The 23,097-nt window shown below is 44.9% G+C and overlaps 1 protein-coding gene and 1 long non-coding RNA gene across 3 annotated transcripts in view; both read right to left on the bottom strand.

The window, feature by feature from the left end:
• Positions 1-5,692: 5,692 nt before the first annotated feature.
• LOC310677764 lies at positions 5,693-8,384 on the bottom strand. Its single transcript, XR_014511424.1, has 2 exons — positions 6,928-8,384; positions 5,693-6,461 (listed from the first exon to the last, which is right to left on the bottom strand). It is a non-coding gene; the product is annotated as an uncharacterized lncRNA (long non-coding RNA).
• Positions 8,385-9,446: 1,062 nt separating this feature from the next.
• The window catches only part of SULT4A1 (sulfotransferase family 4A member 1), a 28,670-nt gene continuing 15,019 nt past the window's right edge, over positions 9,447-23,097 (bottom strand). The window contains exons 2-8 of one of the 2 annotated variants that reach the window (XR_014511383.1): positions 21,674-21,804; positions 18,263-18,343; positions 18,031-18,157; positions 15,791-15,885; positions 13,360-13,498; positions 11,831-11,948; positions 9,447-11,014 (exon numbers count right to left, since the gene is read on the bottom strand). Coding sequence is in view for 1 of the 2 variants with exons in the window: in XM_083440941.1 (XP_083297067.1) it covers positions 10,902-11,014; positions 13,360-13,498; positions 15,791-15,885; positions 18,031-18,157; positions 18,263-18,343; positions 21,674-21,804 (686 nt within the window). In the remaining variant the exon portion in view is untranslated. The remainder of the gene's footprint in view (positions 11,015-11,830; positions 11,949-13,359; positions 13,499-15,790; positions 15,886-18,030; positions 18,158-18,262; positions 18,344-21,673; positions 21,805-23,097) is intronic. The other variant, XM_083440941.1, reaches the window with a different exon arrangement.

The following is a 23,097-nucleotide window of genomic DNA, read 5'->3' on the forward strand; positions in this document are numbered from 1 at the left end:
AGGAGGCTGAAAACCTTCGAGCCCTGCTTAGGAGTGCTCAGAAGGGGGATACGGCTTCAGAGATAATCCTGGAATTTGCTCCGATAGATAAATTCACAAAATAATTTTTCATCATGAAATCTGACATTGCTGGCTACATTTTATTTACCTTTCATTGCTGCACCTGCCCAAGTGCTCAGGGAGGATTACAGATTGCAGATTTTATCCTCTATTGTCCTGTCAAAAGCTCCAGAGTGGCTGGAGCTGCCCAGAGTGGCTGGGGAAATCCAGCCAGATGGACGGGGTATAAATTATTATTATTATTATTATTATTATTATTATTATTATTATTATTATTAATAATAATAATTTCATTCAAAACTTAACATTTATAAAAACACCAATTAAACTTGAATGTGTATTTGGGAATGCAAGTTAATTTCCTTTTCTTTGAACATTGATTTCCAGTCTGGATTTATGTTCTGATAGGTGGGTGCCGCTCTTTCTTTTAGGAATTGCCTAGGAGCAAATGCCAGGGGCAGTGAGGCTTAGCACTCTAACGCCAGGTCCTAATGATTCATGTGGTGTAAAGATTCACTTATCCCGTTTTGCTGACTGGCAGGAGATCAACTTCATATAACTGCAGGTGTAGATTCAGAGCCAATGTATATAATCAGCAGAATGAAATGGAAATGTTTTCCCATCCAGGCTATAAGAGTGGGAGGTGGGCACATGCGATTTAATGCTCTTGCAGGTGCTTGTGGAGCGACATCTCCCTGGGTGTATAAAGTCAGCATGTCAGAGTCGGGAAATGTTCAGCCAAACGTCCTCGCTGCCAGGCTGTCTTTCTGCCTGCGAGATTGTTCTTTCTCCTATAGGAATATTCAAACATGCCTACCCTGATGGTTGGTGAGCCCACCACCTTCCCATGAAAGAGAGGCAGAGTTCTGGAGCTTTGGGGGCTCAGGGTCCCTTCATCTCCAGCAGCACCTCCTGGAGCCGCGCTATGGGTCTATGCCAGAAAATGGAGTCGGGGAAGAGGTGGTCAGGCCAAGATGGTGGCTGCATTGGGCTGGAGCCTGCTCAACCACATGCATCTGTGCCTGGAAGCTGAAGTGGGGGCTGTGAGCTGGGCTATTGCCAGCATCACATGTGTGTGTGGGGGGGGGATTGTCTAGCCACCAGCACAGGGGATCTGGTTGAAAACAAGAGCTCCAGAGAAAAGCCTTGACTGCTCACAGATTGCTGGGGGCAAGTCCTCTCTCCCCCCCCCCCCCGGTCCTGGCATACTGGGCACTCTCTTGCATTGTCATGACTTTGCTGGCCCTAGGTGGAGTCCTGGCTGCCTCCAAAGTGGTGGGGGACCATGGAAGACAGCCAGGGAGTCCTGCCTCCCCCTCTACAGCCAGCTCAGTATCTCCTAGACCATCCGAAAGGTCTGCTGAAAGAGCCGGTGAGCTCATGGTGGCCTCTCCTTCAGCTCTTAAACCCTTGTTCCCTCTTGTCTCTCCCCCCACCTCACACATACTTTTTATTGTGGTCCTGTGGTTGGTTAGCAGAGAGAGGAATGTTAGGAAGACTGCCAGTTGCCAAGAAATTAAAAAAATACCCTGCAAAAATGGGACGATGCAATAAGTGACCTGTCATGGAGCTGGGCAAGAAATGAACTGGACAGATGTTGTTGGTCCCACTTAGGTAACCCCTTCTCATCGACTTCTTCCTGCCCAGCGAAGTGAATGGGCAGAGACGACCCATCTATGGATCCCTCCTTCTCTGCAGGAAAACCTAGGGTTGCATCCAATGCTAGTCAGAGTGGACCCATTGAAATGAATGGACATGGCTAGCGTAGGTTATTAATTTCAGTGGGTCTACTCTGACTTGGTTGCCTACAACCCCCAATTGTTCTTGCTTCCTGTGCTGCTTATAGGCTTAAGCAATTCCCCCAGCCCGTTTCCTAAGTTTCCTCAAAATGGTTAAGAAAATGCACACAACACATAATTAGCTCGTGGCATTTACTATCATAAGATATGCTTGCTGGCAGTGGCTTCTTAAAAGGATTAAACAAATCCTTGGAGCAAATGTCAATCATAAACTATTAGCTGTAGCAGCAAATCTCCATGTTCAGAGGCCATATGAGAGCCTGGCATAGGGCGCTGGCTAACTTTTCGCTGGGGCCTACTCCCTAGTCAGTGTGCTCAGGATTGCAGTCTTAGCGCATAAACAGGTTCTATACTTCCTTCCCTGCAGCTGCGAATTCCCTGCGAATGCGAATGGTGGCTGCAGTTATGCCTTTTGAATATGCGGTTTGCTTGCACTACACTCCCATCTGCTGGAGATTTCTTAAAATTTATTTGGATTAATATAAGATTGCCATATTGGGCCGTTATCACAGATTTCACAGTCTGTAAAATAAACATTGGGGTATTTCTGCATATCAGTAGCTGTCAGTTGGATATATGTGACTGCGTACAATCTCACCTAGACAAGATGGCAAGGTGATAAAGAAAGCAGTGCATACCGATGACCATTTCATCCTAAATTTCTGGATAACCCACATATACATGATAATATTATTGTGTTTGTGATGCAAGGAAAGAAAAAACTCTGGAAATTCTTAGCAAAATAACTGAAACCTAGGCCTACAGCCAGTTCAAGGTAGTACAACTTTTACTGCTGTTAAATGTGCAGAATCCTTTGCAGAATTGGTGTGATATTTCTGATCATGGAACTATTGGAAAGATTATATTTTGAGTGGTGTACCATTTTTTAATCGTACTATTGAGTGATTTGATGATGGCCCTTGGCTAAGCAATACAAATTTCAATCTGTTACCTCTGAGGATGTGGACAGGCTGCTTGGATGAGTGAAACCGACCACCTGTCTCCTTGATCCTTGCCCATCTTGGCTTATAAAAGCAAGCCAGGCAGGGCTGGGTAATGGGCCCTGTAGGGTGGTGAGTGCTTCCGTCTGTGATGGAGTTTTCCCAGACCCCCTTAAAGAAGCTGTCATCAAACCGCTTCTTAAAAAGACATCTTCAGACCTAGCCGCTAGGGCCAATTGTCGCCCAGTCTCAAATATTCCATTCCTGGGCAAGGTAATTGAGCAGGTGGTCGCAGAACAACTCCAGGCACACCTCGAGGATGCAGACTCTTTGGACCCATTCCAATCAGGTTTCAGGCTTCATCATGGGACTGAAACTGCCCTGGTCATGCTGGTCTCTGGCGGGCAAGGAACAGAGGTGAAAACTTTTTCCTGGTCCTGCTGGATCTTTCAGAGACTTTTGATACTGTCAACCATGGTATCCTTTGGACTGTCTGGGAGCTGGGGGCACTGTTATGTAGTGGTCTCGCTCCTTCCTCCCGGGTCGTGTCCAGAAAGTCATGGGGGGTAAGTGTTTGGACCCCTGGGCTTTCACTTTTGGGGTGCCTCAGGGCTCTATTCTCTCCCTCATACTTTTCTTTTTTAAAAAGTAATATTTATTGATTTTCCAATAATATAACACCAAAACAAACAAATCCACAAGAAAAAGAGAAGAAGAAAAAAAGAGTAATAAAAAAGAAAAAAATTGAACAAAAAAACCCAACAAAGAAGAGACCCTCCTCCCCCTTTCCCAAAAAACAAACACAAAAACACCCAAACAGCACAAAGTTTCAAATTTCTTCTTTTTTGACTTGTTTCCTCGACCTCCTCCCCCCTCCCTCTTTGTATACCAATTTTTAATCTAGTCGGCAAATTCCCTCCAACTTTTACTGCTTTTTCACTTATTTACTTTTACCCCTTTTAAAAAGAGAAATAACAATAGAAAAAGAAAATTAACCTTAAATCTTCTAATCTTATACCCTATAGTAATATACCCTTATATCCTAATATTTCCTCTTCCTTATCTTAATCTCTAGAGCCAAATAGATTCCTTCTATCGTCCCCCAAAAATGCTTATTCAAACCATATTACATTAAATTTACTTTAAAATTTCCAATTTATCCCACCATCTCTTCCCCCCGGTTTCGGATACTGCCAGTCCTTTTTACAATTTTTAGAGTCTTTCCAGTCCATAAAGTCAATCAATCAGCCAGGTTGTCTTATATCCGAGGCCTTTAAGTCATCTTCCTGGCCTGTCTGCAGTGTCTTTTTCAAGCCTAAAATTAAGTCCCAAAACACTTTCCCCTCAGCGTCTCCTTTAACCTTCTTGGGCAAGCTTGTCCAAACTCTATAATTCCTCTTGTAGACCAGAAAATTGTCCAAAGCTTGCTCTTTTCAACATCTGTATGAAGTTGCTGGGGGAGATCTTCAGGGGGTTTTGGCTGGGTGTTCATATAGCTCTACCTCTCATTTAAATTGGAACCAGTGAAAGCAGTGAATGCCCTATGTGTCTGGGCAGTTGGGGGGTGGATGGTGGCTAACAGATTGAGATTGAATCCCAACAAGAGAGAAGTACTATTTCTTGGGACAAGGGGCGAGCAGGTGTGGGGAATTCCCTGGTCCTGAATGGGGTAACTATGGTCATAAAGGACCAGGTGCATAGCCTGGGGGCCATTTTGGACTCACAGCTGTCCATGGAGGGACAGGTTAATTCTGTGTCCTGGGTGTCTGTCTACCAGCTCCATCTGGTACGCAGGCTGAGACCCTACCTGCCCATGAACTGTCTTGCCAGCATAGTGCATGCTCTGGTTATCTCCCACTTGGATTACTGCAAAGTGCTCTACGTGGGGTTACCTTTGAAGGTGACTTGGAAACTGCTACTAATCCAGAACGCAGCTGCCACACTGGTAACTGGGAGCAGCCGCTGGGACAATATAACACAAGCCCAAAAGGATCCACATTGGCTCCCAGTATGTTTCCAAACACAATTCAAAGTGTTGGTGCTGACCCTGAAAGCCCTAAATGGTCTCAGCCCAGTATACCTGAAGGAGCGTCTCCACCCCCATCATTCAACCTGGACACTGAGATCCAGCTCCAAGGACCTTCTGGCAGTTCCCTTACTGCGAGAAGTGAAGCTACAGGGAACCAGGCAGAGGGCCTTCCCGGTAGTGGCACCCGCCCTGTGGAACACCCCCCCCCCACCAGATGCCGAGATAAAGAACTATCTGACTTGTAGAAGACATCTGAAGGCAGCCCTCTATAGGAAATTTTTTAATGTTTGATATCTTACTGTGTTTTAATTTGTTGGAAGCTGCCCAGAGTGGATGGGGCAACCCAGTCAGATGGGCAGCATAATAATAATAATAATAATAATAATAATAATAATAATAATAATTGTTGCAACTGTTAGTATTATTATTATGAGTGCAGCTATCTTCTTCCCTACCTTTTCATTCAACTTTTAATCCTTCCTCCTAGCTCGAGGATCAAAAATCTTTTTCATCCAAAAGCAGATTCCCACCTGGGCAACATCCAGGGAAGTGGGAGGGGGGCATTTCGCACCAGAAGTGAAGGTAAACAGAGCAATGAATGCAAAGATCACCTTTGTACGACAGGTGCTGCTTTCTAAACACACACACACACACAGTGGTATCAGCACTCCAAAGGCAAACCCTCAGGAGTGTGCAAGGCAGGGTCCTTAAAGGGTCTGACCGCGTGGCTGGAGAGAGTCCTGATAAGCCAGAAAGAGAGTCCTAGCAGCTGAATCCCACTCCCAATGCGGAGGTTCTTCACCCTTGTCCAAGCTGGTTTTTTGCCTCCTTCGGGTGAGATAAAAAGCAGACAACCCACCATACACGGAACATGTCTTTATTTAATAAGCAAGCAAGCACAAAGTATAATGTGTAGTGCTTAAATATTCTCAACAGTACTAAAAATATAAAAATAAAGTTTACCAAAAGCCGTTTCACTCACAAATATACAAGGAGTGCTGTCAAGCCACAAAATTTTTGACACCATTTGCCAACACCTGCACTGATAGACAACTGCCTCCCTCTACCCTAAGGAAATGATAATTGATGCCTGTCCATCTTTAGAGATTTCAATGAGCCATCATAAAGGAGGGCTGCCAGGGACAACCTGAAGAAGAGTCCCCTCTCTTAACAACCCCAAAGCTGGCTTTCTGTGCCAGGTTTGTAACCAGGGTGTTCATAGGGATGAAGTGAGGCCACCTGCTCCTTCTGTGTGCCCACTCCCTGTATTCCTATAATAAATAGGAATATCACACAGTCCCAGGGTGGGTGTGCAATTGCAGAAAGGGCAGCAGGCTATGCACCTACCAAATTCTCCGCTTCATCTGTAAATTTACTACAGTGTGGATCTCCAGGCTGCAATCTTATCTACCAACCCTTTCTCCTCCCATTTCTTGGAGCAAGTATGACTTCTGCAATGCTCCACAGAGAGGGATCGTCCACACAGAGGAAAATGTGGATTTGCACTGGTCTGTCTCCCCATTAATGTAGGGGCATCCACATGATGCCCCCCCCCCCCAATCCCAATGCTGGCCTGGACTCCCCACCACCTAAGTGTGTGTGTGTTAAAAAAAACAAAAGACATTGCCAAGGCTAAAACAAACAAATTGGCGGAAATGACCGGCAGAATCCGAGACCAGGGAGAAGAGCTGGTGGAAGAAGATTGGAAGAAATTTAAAGACTAATACAGAAATATTGCAAAATTAATGAATGTTAGAATGATGTTGGATTGAGGTTAAGAGGTTTTTAGCAATAATGTTATGAAAGAATATGCAAAAATGGAATGTTAACAGGTGGAAAGTTAAAGCTATAATATATTAAGATCAAGATTAAGATAAAGGTAAAGAGGGAAAGGATTTGCTGAATAAATAAATTGAATTGGAATACAAAGAGGGGAGATGTGGGGAGGTCCGAGAAACAAGCAAATGCAAGATATGTCATGAAGGATTGCACTGTTTTTAATTGTTTTTTACTTTTGTATTATTCTTTTTTTATTTTTCTCTTTGTGAAAATCTCAATAAAATATTATTATAAAAAAATAAAATAAAACAAACAGGACTGAAAGGGAATGCATGTGAAAGGGAAAGGCCCAGGCAAACACTAGGATGGGGCCCAATTCTGTTCTGGTGTGGACAAGCCCTTTGTGGGAGAAGAGGGTGGGCAACAGAACTGGAACTGGGTTGGTGTAGAAGGAATTTTGGGTTGTATCACGGTCCATGATCACTAGGTTGTTAAAGAGGCAAGATGGTTCTCTGGATTGTGGTCTAGCAGCCCTTTATTAAATCAGAAAAATGAAAGATAATTGATTCTTATCTTAACAAGCAAACCGCAGGCTATAGACATAATCTTTCTGAATAGGTATACATAAATTTATAGATAGTAAGCACACATCTTGGCTTTCATTCTGATCTTGTGTGTGGCTGCTCTTTTCAGTTTTCAACTGCACGCTCTTAGTTTGTTTTTCACGTCCATCAGAGACGTGATGTTTACTAGAAACTGCTATACTGTGCTTATGTATTAGAGTATGCCTGCTATATCGTACATATGCAGTCTTTATTCGCATGGGCACTATGAAGAGACACCGCACCCTTCAGCACCACACGTTGCTGATGGGAGCTGTATTGGCTGCTCTGGAAGATGGTTTCAGTAGGCCAGAATTGTAGCTCAGGGATGCCACTGTCCACTGTATCTGCAGAAATTAACTTCTCAGAAAGATTCACTAGCAGATCAAGAACAGATTTCCCCATTCTTTCTGGTCAGCTGGCAGACCTAGTCATAACTGATGAATGAGTGTTTGACATTTTATTTTATTTATTTATTGAATTTATATACCGCCCTATACCCAGAGGTCTAAGGGCGGTTCACAGAATTTCCAATCTTAACTAGATTCTCAACCTACGGGGTGGGCTGAATGCAAGGTGGGAGTGGAGTACGTAAGTACCAGTGAGCCCTACTGTTAAAATCTTCTTTCCGTTTCAGTTCAGGCTCATCTGTACCAGAAGTTGTTCTGGTTTCACTCAGGTTCATGCCAATCAGGGTTAGGTAGGTGGGGCAGCACAACTTCAGAGCCTGCTCAGCTCTGGTTCATGTAGGAAAATGGAAGTGTGATTGTATTATGGGCCTCCCTTTACAGGAGTTTTTATGGGTTACAATAAGTTATTTATGCTACAGTGGAGCAAGGCTAGTTAATTGATCTAATGAGATATAATTTGGGCCTAGTTCCCACTGTGGTGGTAAATCTGTTTCTGGATTGTTGCACTTCAGACCGCAGGTGGGGGCTCACGCGAGATAACGCTTCTCCTTATATTAACAAAAAGAAAAACAACCCAGAGAGAAAATTTTGTATCTTGGAGAAGGGATCTAGTATACCCTTCTTCCTGACAGGCAGCATATGCTTCATGGATGGATGGATGAGCACTCAGTCAGAGGCAATCTCTCCTGCAGCCTCACAAGTCACATCACCTAGGTACAGGTCTACTACCTCAGCTATGTTAATCTAAGTATTTGTTCAGATTCTGTTCTTTCAAATCACAGTCCAGGCTCCGCTCACTGCAGGAAATTTTCTTCTTCTTTTTCTAACATTCAGATTTGTTACGATTCCCGGCCAGACCATGAAGGCAAGTGGTTAACCTTCTTCAGTGCCATCCCTACTCAGCCTTGTTTCCCCTTCCAAGCTGCACTTGGTGGGTGGATGTCTGAGGGGAGCTGGAATCTGGCAACAAGGTGTGGGGAAGGGGAAATGATTTAGCTCACCGCCACCCAAAACTTCCAATATCCTACCTCAGTACAGATATCCTTCCATGATACAGCTGCAAGCACAGCTGCAATTATTCCTCTCAGCTCAACCATCAAGCAGATAACTGGTGTTTGGTTAGCGGAGGCATCTGGGGATCTGAATTTGAGGCACAAGGTGTAAAAGTGGGGGAAACACTGTCCTTTTTGTGAGACAAAATATGGAACCCCCACTACCACTGTTTTCTGCAAGCAACGGGAAAATATATTGTCCTCAAAATTTGTAATAGCCCATAATGGAAAAGTGCTCATTGCCTCATACACAACAGCCCTGTAGAGCCTTTCTGATCACAAATTGAGAAGTTGCTACTAAACGGTTGCTCGGACTTTTCCAATTGCCAGAACCTCTGTTGGAGGGAAACCCTGTTTTCCCAGCACTCAGAAGAGCAAGAGCGGAAAGGGGTAGAAAGCTGATGAGAGACAAAAAAGGAAGAGCCTGCACTTAACCATCACACGTTGTCCTCCTTATCTTAGTTATGAAAGTAACGCTGAGTGCTTGACATGCACACATTAAGGTAACATTTAGCACATCATTTCAGCCTGTAACCCATTTTCCTTTGAAACGAACTTGTCTCTGGTTCACTGAAATTATTTGAGGTTTCCACTGAAAAGCTTCCATAAAGTATTTTAAATACACAATGACTCTGAAAAGGTATACATCCCTAAACTGTGTATATACTACATACTTTACATGTACAGAACGTGTTCCATAGCAGTCAGGTATTCCTGGAATTTATCTCTCTCTTTTTTTAGAATGCTTTCATTTACAGAGGAAGGACGTTTTCTCTTATTTGTGTTGACTCTGTTTAGGAACAATGCACCGGGAAGTTATTCTGAAGGAGCCCTAGTGACATGAATGAGCACGACAACTGTGCAGCCATCTTCCTTCTGAGGAAATGTGTTGGGGGCTTTTTAGCAGGACTGACCTATGGCATTTTACTGCCTGAGGTGAAGGGCAAGATGGTCCCCTGCCACTTACAGAAGCCAATTCAGACAGGCAGTTGAATCTTAATCCAGTTGTGGTGACGGGGCAGTGTCCTCCATGCTCACACCTAAACCAGCAAGCTAGTTAAGGGGTCAAGACATGCTCTGCCCTCCAAGGCAGCGGAATGGCTGGGGGACTTAAGAGCTACTGCCTGCCCCTCCAGCACCTACCACCTAAGGTAGTCACTTCACTTTGCCTAATAGTAGGGCTGGCTCCGCTTCTTAATTTAGGGAAAAATACAAGTAAGGCACCATGCTCATGAATGTGCCACCTTTGACTCAGATAACCTCCCTCTCAATTCCTTTTCCTTGCCTTCTGAATTATAAACCTAAGGGGCAGATACTTTGTTGTTCTTAAATCCATCATTTCACAAATCAGTTGTGCAAAGACGTGCATAGAGCTTTCCAGAATGGGCTGAACTGAGCTCCATTATCCTTTTCTGAATGCTGATTCCCTCAGGTAATATCAGCGCAGTGCCTCACTGCTGATCTTTTTAAGCAGCTCTGGGAGTCTTTTGTTGAATTTGGGGGCAAAAGTGCTTTAAGGAAACAAACTTACTTCTGAATAAGCACCCACCCCCCAGGTGCAGTCCTATCCCCATCTTACCTGGGAGTAAGAGTCCTACTGAACAAATTGGGCCCTACTTCCAAGTAAAGCACATGTGGCCAGTTCCAGGTAGGGGCTTGGCAAAGGTTTTTGTCTTGCTTTAATGTCTCTGTTGCCTGTTTGTTTGGTTGATTGGCTGTAAGCTGCTTTGGGTTGCCCTGGGCGAGATAAAGTAATGAGCAAGTAAAAATAATATTACAGCTGTGAATGGTGCAGAGACAAAAAAGAAGCTCATTTTCCCCCCTCTCTTGTCCAAAGAGAAAGAAGGGTAAGAGGTTCAGAAGAAGCAATGGGGGTGGGTGTTATTTCTTCATACAATGCACCATTAACTTATGGAATGGAGGGCAGTGAGCAGGTAATGCCCACAAAACAACAGAGAAAGCTTGCTGTGCCTTTATGCGTGTGTAAGCCGGGGGGGGGGGGGGTGTCAGCCCAGGGCCACACCTGAAAAGCAAACACTGAGCTAGGTGGAGCACTGACACAATCTTGCAGGGCTCTTCTTACCTTCACTTCCCAATGCACGGTGCCTTTTTTTAAAGTATTGATATGTGCAACAGGTATAGTGTTGTGTCCAGCAAGTAATAAATGAATGCAGAAAGCACTTCTAGCTGGGATCCCGATATCAGAGTCATGCACTTTTGCTTTATGCTTTATAAATAAAAGTCAAATGTGAGGTCACATTTTCCCATTTTCTGTTTGTAAACCAAATCAAACTTCTCATTCATGGAGACAGTGAAGATGTCTTTCCACAGCCCAACTCGTCCTGGAAAAGAGAGAGAAATTGAGAACCAGAAATTAAGCCAATAATCATTGACAGGATGTGGCAGGACCTGTTAACAAAAACAGCAAGTGTCGTCCTCCAAAAGGGCTAGAGAATCCCACCCCCCGCCCCGCTTGCTGGTCACTCTCTCTGCCCCGTAATTCCTGATAGGGGAGCATCAGGCACGGGGGCCAAATGCACTCTCCAGGCCTCTCTATCTGGCCCTTGGGTCTCTCACCAAGCCACTCCCCCATAACCAGGCCTGCTTCCCACCCCCTGGAGAGCTTTTGCTTGTCTGGAACATGTCCTTGAACTCAAACGCCTCTTGTTTGCCTGGATAGGGGAGAATGGATGGGGCTGACTGTACAATTGCCTCGCCCACTTTGGCCTCTGGACCACTGGCAAAGGAAGGGGGGTGCGGCCCACCCTGGGTGTCATCCCTGAGGAGGGGTGACATCGTCACTGCCCCCGGGATGCTTGCTGTGGGCAGCACCCCCCTGGGACGCTCGCAGCTTGCCATGGGCGATGCTCCCGTAGGTGGCTAATCCCGCCCCTGGATGCCGTAGCAGCTAGCTCCACCTCTGCTCCGGACCCAGCCCACCAGTGACAGACGCCCCCTAGAGGCTGCCTAGAAGGGTGAACAAGGTCCCCCGCCCCTACATTAGAGAGGCACAATCTCCCCCTTTGGATGTGACTGGCAAGACTCATGCACACAAAAACGTTGGCCGCCACGGTGATAATTTAAATAGCAAGTATTATATTTTGCGGATAACCATTTTCCAAGGATGTGTATGGATAGCTGGTCGAAGAGTCACCCACCTGGGTTCATGAAACTGTGATTTGTGATGGGATATGGAGCAAATGTAAGGAACGTAAGCTAACCCATGGCCTGCTCTCACAGCAACGGGGGGTTATCTTCTGAGTAAAGGTCAAGGAGCTAAAAGTGGAGGGAAAATGAAAGAAACCCAACATAAAGCAAAATAATGAAAATGTAGCTGGTGGTAAATTAAACAAAGCAATAAACTAATTTTAGGCTGATCACAGAATTTTAAATTGCACAAACAAATGAAAAAAGGCAGGCAGAAAACATATATCAATATTTAGGCTGGATTTTGAAATACAGAAAATTATCATAAATGCAAAGCAGCAAAACAAACAAATTTTTAAAAAGAAGACATGTATGGATAAAAGGCAGGCAGTGAATAGGTTTGAGCATATATTCTGAGAGAAAATGTCTAGGCCAAATGAAGTTCATTCTGGAGGTGGGCTGCTTAAGGGTAGGACAGAGTGCCGGTCCAAAGGCAGTAAGGTGAAACCAAGAGAACAACTGTGGCCAGACAGAATTAACAAAAAGGTGACAATTTGGTTGTTCTTCTTTTGGATACCTTGGGCTGAAGATAAACAAAAGAAGGTGGGAGAGACAGAGCCACTGTATCCTCTGTTCTGCAAACACATTCATTACACTTCCAATAAGCTGGGATTTGTGTTTGTGGGACAAACCCAATAAATATGTGCTCCACAGTGGCAACGTCTCTGGGCCATACTAGAAGTGACAGTGGCAGTTCAGTTTGTTTAAACATGAAATATGGAGGGGGCAATGAGGGGGGGGAGAGAGAAGAGGTGTGGAAGATCAAATTTTTTAAGTGACAGGTGTTCATCGGTGAGGGGAGCTGAGCCGTTGTTAGGAGGGAAGTTCCATTTCCCTTAATCATTTGCAAACCCCCCTCTTTCTAGATCACCAGAACAGCTCACATCTAGGAGGGTCTTCTTCTTATGCCACATTCCACACTCTGAAGAGGTGATGATGGGCTGTCTCCAGCCCAAGAGGCCCAGTGCCAAGATGATTACTTCCATTTGTCTCCACTGTCCTACTCTGTCGGTTTCCTTCTATTCCCCCAACAGCCCACTGGAAAAGCCAGCGCATTTTGAGCCAATCCATACATCAGGAAGTTCTTCCATTGACAATTTCCCTTTCCCAAACCCAATGGTAAAAAAGGACCAACAGAAAACTAGTATGCCGTGGAATCATCCCAAAGCACTATCTTTCCATGCTTAGGGAGGTGGTTTTTAAAAAGGGGGTGAAAAAATCCCAGGGAGCATTTTAATATCTACAAACATAAACTATTGCTTTCCAGTCCCGAAAAGGTTCTGCTACATGCTTCTGAATCTGTAGGCAAGCTCCTTGGCGTCATAGTAATTATCTGACGACAGAGAAGGGTGCAGCACTTCTATTTCAACCTCTGTATCTGCAAGTGCCGCAATTGTTGAGGCCCAAAAGACCCATAAGGATCACAGCACCTGCCTTCCACTTTTGCAAATATTTGCACTATATCGTGCCGCACACATACCCCTGCCCACAGGAAGGGCTTCTGCGTTGCAGCACTGGTCAATGAGCTGGTGACAATGCTCCACCATGGACTCCAGCTGTGCTTTGTCGTAAGAGACGCCCAGGAACCTCGCCAGCTGTTCGACCATAGTTGCCAGATCCTGTGACGAAAGATTACGTGCACGTGCCAATAAAGAGAAAAGCCAAAAAGAGAGGAAGGTTAGCAATAACAAATGAGCCCTGCAAGCAGCCATAGACGTATGTGTTAGCAGAGTCGAGAGAAGCATCCTAAAATCAGTGGTATAGACTCATATTTCAGGTCCTAACTCAAGCAGCTGAATAGCTGAAATCATCATCATCATCCATCTTTATTACGGTCCAGAGACCCAACAAATCATTACAAAACAATGCACAATCCATACAGCCTACCTCCAGGTTAAACAAGCATTTTGTTTAGAATATAGGGCTCATTTGATCTTGCAACCACCGATAAAAACTTTGCCACTGCTAATGTTCTAACATTTGTCCGGTCTTCCAGTAGGAACCTGACATAGTGAGCCTCTGATTTTCCCGGGAAAGGTACCAGCAAGGGTAGTAGGCTGAAATCAGATTTAAAGATTCCTTGCAAATGGCTTATAATAGCGTTGTGAATATCAGCTTCCTAATGTAGGGGAATGACAATAGCCTAACTAGATATAAATGCTCTAATCCAGACAGGCATGCCCTAGGAGGGAACCATGGCATGAATTGGTGGGCACTGCCGATGTGGATTCTGACACTAACCAAGCCCCATTCATATGCCCGTGCTCCACGCACAGCCATCCCAACAGCAGCAGCCCAGACCATTTTTTTGTGGGGGGGGGGGAGAAGCAGAGGGCTCAGTTTAGGGCCACACCCCATCAAAAACCAGTAATAGATGGCCAGAAATCTGAGAGGGCTCCTGTTCACTCAGCTCCATCTCACAGATTGGACTTTTTATGGTGAGAGCTGCCCACAAACATCCCTCTGCTCTGAGGGGGCAAAGTTGGAAACAAGACAAATAGTGTGTCTAAAGGGTGCTCTCTTTCAAAGGCAAAAAGGATGAAGGTTCCCCTAACACCCACACCCACGGTCCTGAGCACACCCTGCACAAGGAAGACTGTTATGGTTCTAGGTGTTGCTCGTGCGTAAGTTGCCGCCACTCCGGGCTAGGTTACCTGGTTGAACCCTTTCTGTCTGGACAGCCTCAAGTTTCGTGGCTGCCTCAGTCGCTGGCAGAATCCGTCAGTGGGCGTTTCTTGAACCTCTTCCAGCATAAAAGCTGTTTGACGCCCAGTCTTCTCCTACTCTCCCTGCGCGGAAGTCTTCTGCGCAGGGAGGGTGTGGGCAGCGGAGTACCGGTACTCTCTCCGCTGGTCTCCGGCGAGGAGTCCTGGAGCCACCTCTCCGATTCCCCCATCTGCCCCCCTTCTCCACTGGTGTTATGCTGATTTCCTTCCCCAGCGGATGGGCTGCCTCTCTCCCTACTGGGACCCTCTCCGGCATCCCTCTGGAGCCTTCTCTCCGCCTCCAGCTCCGATGGCAGTTCCCTGACAACAACTGACTGGCAGTTTAATTCTTTATTGACAAAGCACAAACTTACAGTTTGTCTGTAATTAGGAAGCTGAGCCCCCCTCCCCACTTGAGACTTGTGCTCTGATCTAGACTGACGGAGCAACAGCGTGGCCACATAAACACCCAAACTTAAGTGCTCTTGTCTGACAGACTGAGAGCAAGCAACCTGTGACTTCTCCTACACAGAAGCTGTTGCTATGCTTGGCTCTTCAAGCCCTTCCTGGTTCTAGGGGACATCAGGGGAGAAGACAAGAGTGGGGAACGGGATTTGGCCGCCACCACCCGGCCCTTCAGGCAGTGTCTTTCCCTCCACTCCTGATGAGTTCTGTCCTGGCTCCTGCCCTGTGTCCCACACTCCGTGTCCCACACCCCTTCCCATTACCCAACTGCTCAGACCTCTCCCCAGCTCTGGCTGCTACCTTTCTGGAGGCACAAAACCTTATGAATCACTACTCCCTTCCCCTGGATCACACCTCTTAAGACACACACACACACAGCAGAATGGAGGAAGCTGTCTGCCAGCCCCAGAGCCCTGAAATGGCTTACTGATTTTCATTGTGATCCTGGCAAGGCTTTGGATTTGCCAAATTTTCCCCTCCATTTCATTTGGATTGCTTTCTTGTTTGCTTTCTTCATTTGACTAATGTGCCTCTCCTGCAATTTACCGTAATACCATTTCAGAAACTGATAGCTTATAAAATATAAGCATCACTGCAAGTCACAAAATTCCATCCAGTGAGCAGGGTATCTCTAGTTCTGATTGGAGATACCCTGGGGTGGGATGGGGGGAGTCCATAGGATGGGGGGAGTCCGTAGGTAACAAGGGAGAGGGGGGAGCCTTTTATACGATATGAGTTTACCTTGTGCATATCTTCATACTTGAGAAAGAGAACATTGGAGTCCATGTGATGCTGCCAAAACTCCTGCACATGTTCAAACCATGAACCGTATCCTACTGTAGAGACAGGAAATAGAATGGCTAAATAGCAAGGACATCCCTTTTAGTTAAGTTTCTCTGAAACATAAAAGCTGGAAAGAAGTGCATGGACTGAATTTTGTTGCCTTGTTTTCTAACAAAAACTACATTATATTATTTCTGAACAAAAAATTTTAAAGAGAGGAGTATGTACGGTCTTTACAATATAAGTATATTCAGATTTATCCTTGTTTTGAATAATAAAAACTTCTCCAGATTCTGTGTGCAGGCAGTGTGAAAATTAAACATAAGAGAGGGGATGGAAAACCACCAACACATGTGAATCTGGTTAAGTTGCACTCACCATTTGCATGTTTAAGTCTGAATACATATTTCCTTCTGGTGTAGAACTTGACCCAGTTATGCATGATGGTTCCTACTAAAAGCTGAAACCCTGTACGGTTTAGGAATACGTGATCTATGGCTTGAACGGCGATGTGACAACGCGAGTGGCACAAGGAGTGGTGGGCAGTGGCACCTGACTGGACCTAATTAATAGCGTCCGGTCTGTATTCCTGCCATACTGAACATACTGTTCAGTATTCCTGCCATACTGCCATACTGTTCAGTATTCCTGCCATACTGAACAGCTGCTTGTTTCCTGCTTCAGCTCAGAAATGAAGCCACATCAACGCACAGGTAGTTGCACATGTACTATAAGCAAACTAGAGGTGAACTATGTGGGATGTAATCCATTGGGAGCAGTCAAATACAACATTCCTTGTTTTGCTAGAGTGGCCATGCAAGGGAATGTTTGGTCCAGTCAGTCGAAACTTCCTGTTCCTCCTGGCCTGGAGCATCCTTCCTTGCATGTGACTACTAGGGGGCATGAGTCACCAAGTCACACAGCCACTTCCCTCTCTCTGACCTTCCTGTTTGTCCTGTCTGCTTCCTGAATCACCTGGACTGGGCTGCTGGCTGCCACAGCAGTCTCCTGGTTATCTCCCATCTGGGGTAAACCTGTTTGTACATGTTTGTAACTTTGAGCTTAAAGCCTGCCTTCAGGGATCACACTGTGTTCTGCCTGATCGTGAGTAAAACTATTTTTTGTTACTTATGGATAAGACTGTGGTGTCTTTATTCTTTCAGGAGGGATTCAAACTGCTTATTGTCTCACACGAGTTTGCAACCAGCTTTCTGCTGCGTAAGAAGGGGAATGCACACTGCTAAGTGAAGAAACTTGCTAGCGGAAGTTAGGGAGGATATTGATAAACAATATCTCTCTCCTGCCACCCTCAACATCTACTGTAATATACTTTGGGCACTTGCTAAAGAAGTTGGCTGCCCATGGGGTAAGGCCTCCAGAACTTTAGATGGGACCACCTGAATGATGAAATAATCACCTACCCCTGCCATCACCACACTGCCATGTTTTAGCTATGTGGTTAGTGAATGCAGCTGGCAGCCCCATCTCTGATATGGAGCTAAATAAACCTTTTGGTAGCACTTGTAATCATCTCTGTCTTATTCTTCCTTCCAATGCAACTTTAGTGTCATCATAAAGGGTGCTTCATTTTGTCTATATTCACTCATTGTAATTCCATGGATGCTCAGATGTGCACACCAATTCATTCAGACAGAGGCATCACAAAGGGATTAATTTCGGGGAAGGGACCCAGACTTTGCATACATTCCTCTGGGAAAGGAAATTTTGGGAGCACCAAAAAGCAATCTCTGAATATATTCCAATATATTTAGCGACTTCTGGTGACGTCAGAGAGAATCCTCTGCATCTTACAGCTGCATTTCATGTGAGATTCATCTTTAGCAAGTGCCTACGTCAGCCTTCTCCAAGTTGGTGCCCTCCTGATGTTGTTGTACTACAACTCCCATCCTCCCAGACCATTAGCCATGCTGGCTGGAGCTGAAGGGAGCAGCAGCCCAACAAGGCCTTGCAGTTCACAGGTTCCTCATTGCTGATGCAGAGCATCCATCTCAATATCCAAGGTGTGTGGTGGAGGTCCCTCCATCAGGTGAAGACCAATGCCAACATGAACGGTTTGAACCAGAACTTTAGAGGCATTACAAGCAAGACGGTTTCACACTTTGTTCCTAAGAGGTGGTGCAGAAAAGAATTTGAAACATTAAAAGGTACTGCCAATAGCCAGTGTCAAACTTTCTTACACTTTTCATTCATGAATCTCCGACAGAACTCTTGAAATGTTCCTCTGTAGCTCATGGTTCGTAGGGAGCGGTGAAACTGGTAATAAGACACTACCAGGTCTTTGGGGTTGCGAGCCATGTAGATTACCTAAGAACATGGAAATTATTCATCTTAATCAGTGGATATTTCTCTCACCCTACCCTGCTCCATTTCACAAAACACACCGGGAAGAAATAATACAAAGCTTCTTACCTTGGACTCACCACTGTGTAGGTCTGAAGGCAAAAAACGATACGGCAGGTGGCTTTTGATGAGGCGGGGAGACGTAAGCTCCTGTAAAATACATGATGGAAAACAAACCAATAAATAATATATCCCTTCTTCTAAGTGATCCAGATTCCTCTTTGTTGTGCTTTTGTATTTATAACTTCCAGTTTCATATTTCCAGCCAAAAGCTTTGGTGGTTCAGACACCAAGTTACTACTACAGGAACATTCATGCTTCGGTTTCTTTGCTATTCAGTCAACACTCCTCTCTGCTGCTCAAAAGAGCCACGTGTTTTCTCTCTGTGGTTGTTACTGGTTTCTATGCTGCTCCAGTTGTACATGAATCAGGCCACATTCCCAGTGCCTGGGCATTTTGAGCAGCATGTTATATAGAGAGACACAAAACTGAAACCCAAGGTCAGGAAGGCGAGTCAAAAGGGACAGCTGCAGCATTTTAATAAGCAATTCCAGCAAACTACTTGCAGAGTTGTTAAGGCCTCACTTTTCCAGCACTAGACTAATACCCAAACTCCGTTTCAGAAAAGAGAAGGGGGTCTATTAAAATCCACTGATCAATGGTGTTCTTTCCCATTTAATTCTTCCTCCCTCGTCCACACCATAGATTCCAGTAAGGGGAAATATGATAGCACAGACACTGCACTGCCCTCAGCTGACCCTGGAGAAATGTAGAGCAGCTGCCTCCGATAGTTTCATTTTAGCTAGAGAGATGCACCAATGAAATTAAATAGAACACACCACTTGAGAAAACACACCGGGGCGGTTTAAAAAACAACAACACAAAACTGGTGCTCCTCTCTAGTTACACACCCCTGACTTACGCACTCCATGCAGTTTCAGTATAATGTTTTGATAGGGAAGGATGCCCTTTCTATTGGATAAGGGTGGAGAGCAGGACTGCTGTGCTGTTTTTGCACATTTCTTGTGATGCAGAAATCCCCTTTGGATACATTTTGCTGCATCTAGCTAGACTCCCAGGTGTGGCTTAAAAGCAGGCTGGTGTGACCATATTCCAGGAAACAGCAAGAAGATATCAAAGGGGCATTGTCTCACACCTCTTAAGAATGCATGGAGAGCCCTTGGACGCTGTCTCTGATCGCGCACTAGTTGCAGCAATTTGGAATATTTAATTACAAAAGAAGCAAATGCACATATTTCAAGTGAAGAAGGGGAGTGAAGTCTGCTAATTTAAGTGAACTCTGCGAAAGAATACGACGGGCTGGTGAAACAGGAATATTTTACAATGAAGATACACCAAAGGCGGGGTATGTTGACAACGGGGCTGAATGGGGGGGGGGGACCTTTTTTACTTTCCTTCTATGTGATTTACAAGAACCCCTCCTCATTAGAACCGTTGGTTGAACTGACCCAAGCAGGATGATTAAGGTCTGTGTGGAGATAAACTTGAACCAAAAGTATGCTTTATGGAGACCGAGAAGCAATAAGAGCTTTTGGGAATGGCACAGCAATTAATTCGGAGTCGCCATCTTGCCAAAGGATTTATAGCCGGGAGGAAGAATGGATTTGTTTTCAGACTGCATTCCTAGTGAATCTCCTCAGAGGTTTTGAGAAAGGAGGCAGATTGGTGAAGATTAATGACGCTAAGACTGTTTTGATGTATGGAAGTGATGTTATATGGAAAACGTCTGGATATGGCTACTGGATAAAAACATTAATATCCATGCAGGATCACAAACTGTTCTAACCAGCTTGCGGAGACTATCAGAGGTCACAAAGAGAAAGGAAAAATATATGAAAATAACAACAAGAGATGTGGAAAAATAATAAGAAAGGACTGGATAGTACTGTGAACATCATAAGGTTAGATTTGTGGACATTAAAACAGCAGTAAGAAGCAAGAAGTTGATTGGGTCCCCTTCGGAACTTGAAATATGGGTACCCCCAACAAAAATTTAAAATTCAGCTGTGTAATTTGGAATTTATGTAATTTGGTTTGATTTGATGTGATTGGTCAGTTAATAAAAAATTATTCCTAAAAAAAAAAAAGAATGCATGGAGAGCCCTGCCGGATCCGTCCAAAGTCCCATCTAGTCCAGTATTCTGCACTCCCAGTGGCCAACCAGATGCCCTTCCATGCCTGTACGGCCCTTCTCCTGAAACAGCCACGTGCTCAGTAAGTGGTGGCAATAAAGAACTATTTCTCTGGAAAGGTGGAGAGTCTCCTTCCCTGACCTCATTAAGGGGAATTTTTGAGTTGTGGCTTAATATAATTCTAGAGCATTCAAACCATGAAAAGTTATCTTTTAAAAATGAGTGGGATGGGGAGTAAATCTAATAAACTTTAAAAAATAAAAATCTACCCATCCACCCACCTTCCAGGGTATATTTTCATTTAGAACAGTGCTTTCCAAGATTCAGGTTTATGATGCTATATGCCAGTGATGTGTTTCATGTTAAGTTAAAGGTAAAGGTACCCCTGCCCATATGGGCCAGTCTTGACAGACTGTAGGGTTGTGCGCCCATCTCACTCAAGAGGCCGGGGGCCAGCGCTGTCCGGAGACACTTCCGGGTCACGTGGCCAGCGTGACATCGCTGCTCTGGCGAGCCAGAGCCGCACACGGAAACGCCGTTTACCTTCCCGCCAGTAAGCGGTCCCTATTTATCTACTTGCACCCGGAGGTGCTTTCGAACTGCTAGGTTGGCAGGCGCTGGGACCGAACAACGGGAGCGCACCCCGCCGCGGGGATTCGAACCGCCGACCTTTCGATCGGCAAGCCCTAGGCGCTGAGGCTTTAACCCACAGCGCCACCCGCAAAAAAACATACTTGATGGATTTTGTCGGGTTCAAGCTTGATAAAAGTTTCTTTCATTGCATAGGTTTGGACTAGATGACCCTCGTGGTCCCTCGCAATTCTATAATTCTGTTATTCTAAGTCCTTGCCAATAGACTTGCAGTCTAATAAAACATGAAACACAAAAGAAGAAAATGGGGAAAGACTGCAAATGATGAAGAGAAGAGCCTGTGTTAAAACCCAAATCAATGTGTTTGGAATATTTACTTAAAAGACAACAAAGAAAAGACCTGATGAATTTCCAAATTCTGATGGGGCAGAATACACAGTTCCTCTTTGGCACTTCCTGGTAACAGACAAAGCAGCTGCCTTGGGACACTCCACTTTCAGAACAAGAAAGGTAATCCGGTGCCTCTCGCTGAAGCACTTAAGCAGCTGAATGTTACCTGAAAGCATAATGCATCTTACAAAAATGTTTCAGCAAACTATTAGAGCAACCCAATAAATTATGAATCATTCCAGTACACTTAAGGGGAATTAAAAGGGAGCTCTGAAAATAGAAGCCAAATAAGCAGAGGTAAAATGAAAATAATTGCAACTGGTCAACATGTTTTCAGTCGACGTACCTTGATAATGTCCAGTCCGGGCTGAGGATACTCTAGGACTGGAAGCTGCTCATCTATGTTCATTAACCCAATTTCATCGGGATCGGCTCCCTGGCTCACCAGATACACCACTTCCTGCAATAAGCTGGTGCCTGCAAATCAAATAAACATGAGATAACAGATGGCAATCAAGACATTATTTGCTGGAAGGGGTCAATATGAGTGGTAGCCAAGACATCCGGAGGCTAAGATATTACCTTTGGACATAGTGGTTTAAGAACCTTTTAAAAAATTATGTAAGCTATCATCACCTCATGCAGCAGTAAGCTTGGTTGCACACCCATTCTGGCCAAAGATCTGTAATGTGGCACCGAATCATCTCCTTAATTTATATATGGCTGGACAAGGAAAACACTCAGAGGCTGGACAATATCCACAGGTTAAAACCCCCAAAAGCATTGCCTCATGAGTGCGCTCTGGATTAGATTTCTCAGGGCTGCTTTTGCTAACTCAATCGTTTCAAAAGTGCAGCATAAAGCAAATTGCTGCTGATATCTCCCGGAAAGAGGATGTGGCCTCCATTTCCTCCCCATTTCAGCTCCCTGTATAGTATGTTGAAGGAATCCATTAGCTTAAGAGTTCCACCTGAGGAATTTCTGGACGCTAATTTTTGTAAAGTAGTCGGTAAATAGTATTTTCCGCTCCATAAGACGCACCTGACCATAAGGCGCACCTAGTTTTTAAAGGAGGGAAACCAGGAAAGAAAATATTCTGAACGAAACAGTGGATGTATGACTTTTGTGGTTCATGCTGTGGCCACAGGCATGTGATTTGACAGTGAGTTTGGGGTAGCCCAATGCAAAAATCCTGAGGATCCATGTGGATCCGTGCTTTGTAACCACGTTTTTGCGCCACTGCAGCCCCAGGAAACAGTGGATGCGTGATTTTTTTGGTGCAGGCTGTAGCCATGGACATGCTATATGATCTGATGGTGAATTTGGGGTGACCCAGTGCAAAAATCCTGAGGATCCATGGGCTTTTATCTCCCCCCTCCCAGGCAGCCTCCTTTATTGCTAGCGTCCCTTATCTCGCTTCTGATCGCTTGCGATCAGCAGCTTTGTTTCAACACCCACTTCACTCTTTCAAAAAAAAAGAAAAAAAAAAGAAGAAGAAGAAGCATGAACTGCTTTTCGCCCCTGGGCAATTCGGCTCCATGGACCACGCATTTGCTGCATAAGACACACAGACATTTTCCCTTACTTTTTAGGAACTGTGTCTTATGGAGCAAAAAATACGGTACATGACTTAACAGCACTTTGAGGAAAATATACAAAGAAAATAAACTAAGAGCTGTTCAACAGTGGAACAGACTGCACTTCCACAGGCACATACATCCACATGTGGTGGGAGTGCCCCAAAATCCAACTCTTCTGGACAACAGCCAT

This window comes from Podarcis tiliguerta, assembly GCF_965153285.1.
Source record: "Podarcis tiliguerta genome assembly, chromosome: 5".
Classification (NCBI taxonomy): domain Eukaryota; kingdom Metazoa; phylum Chordata; class Lepidosauria; order Squamata; family Lacertidae; genus Podarcis; species Podarcis tiliguerta.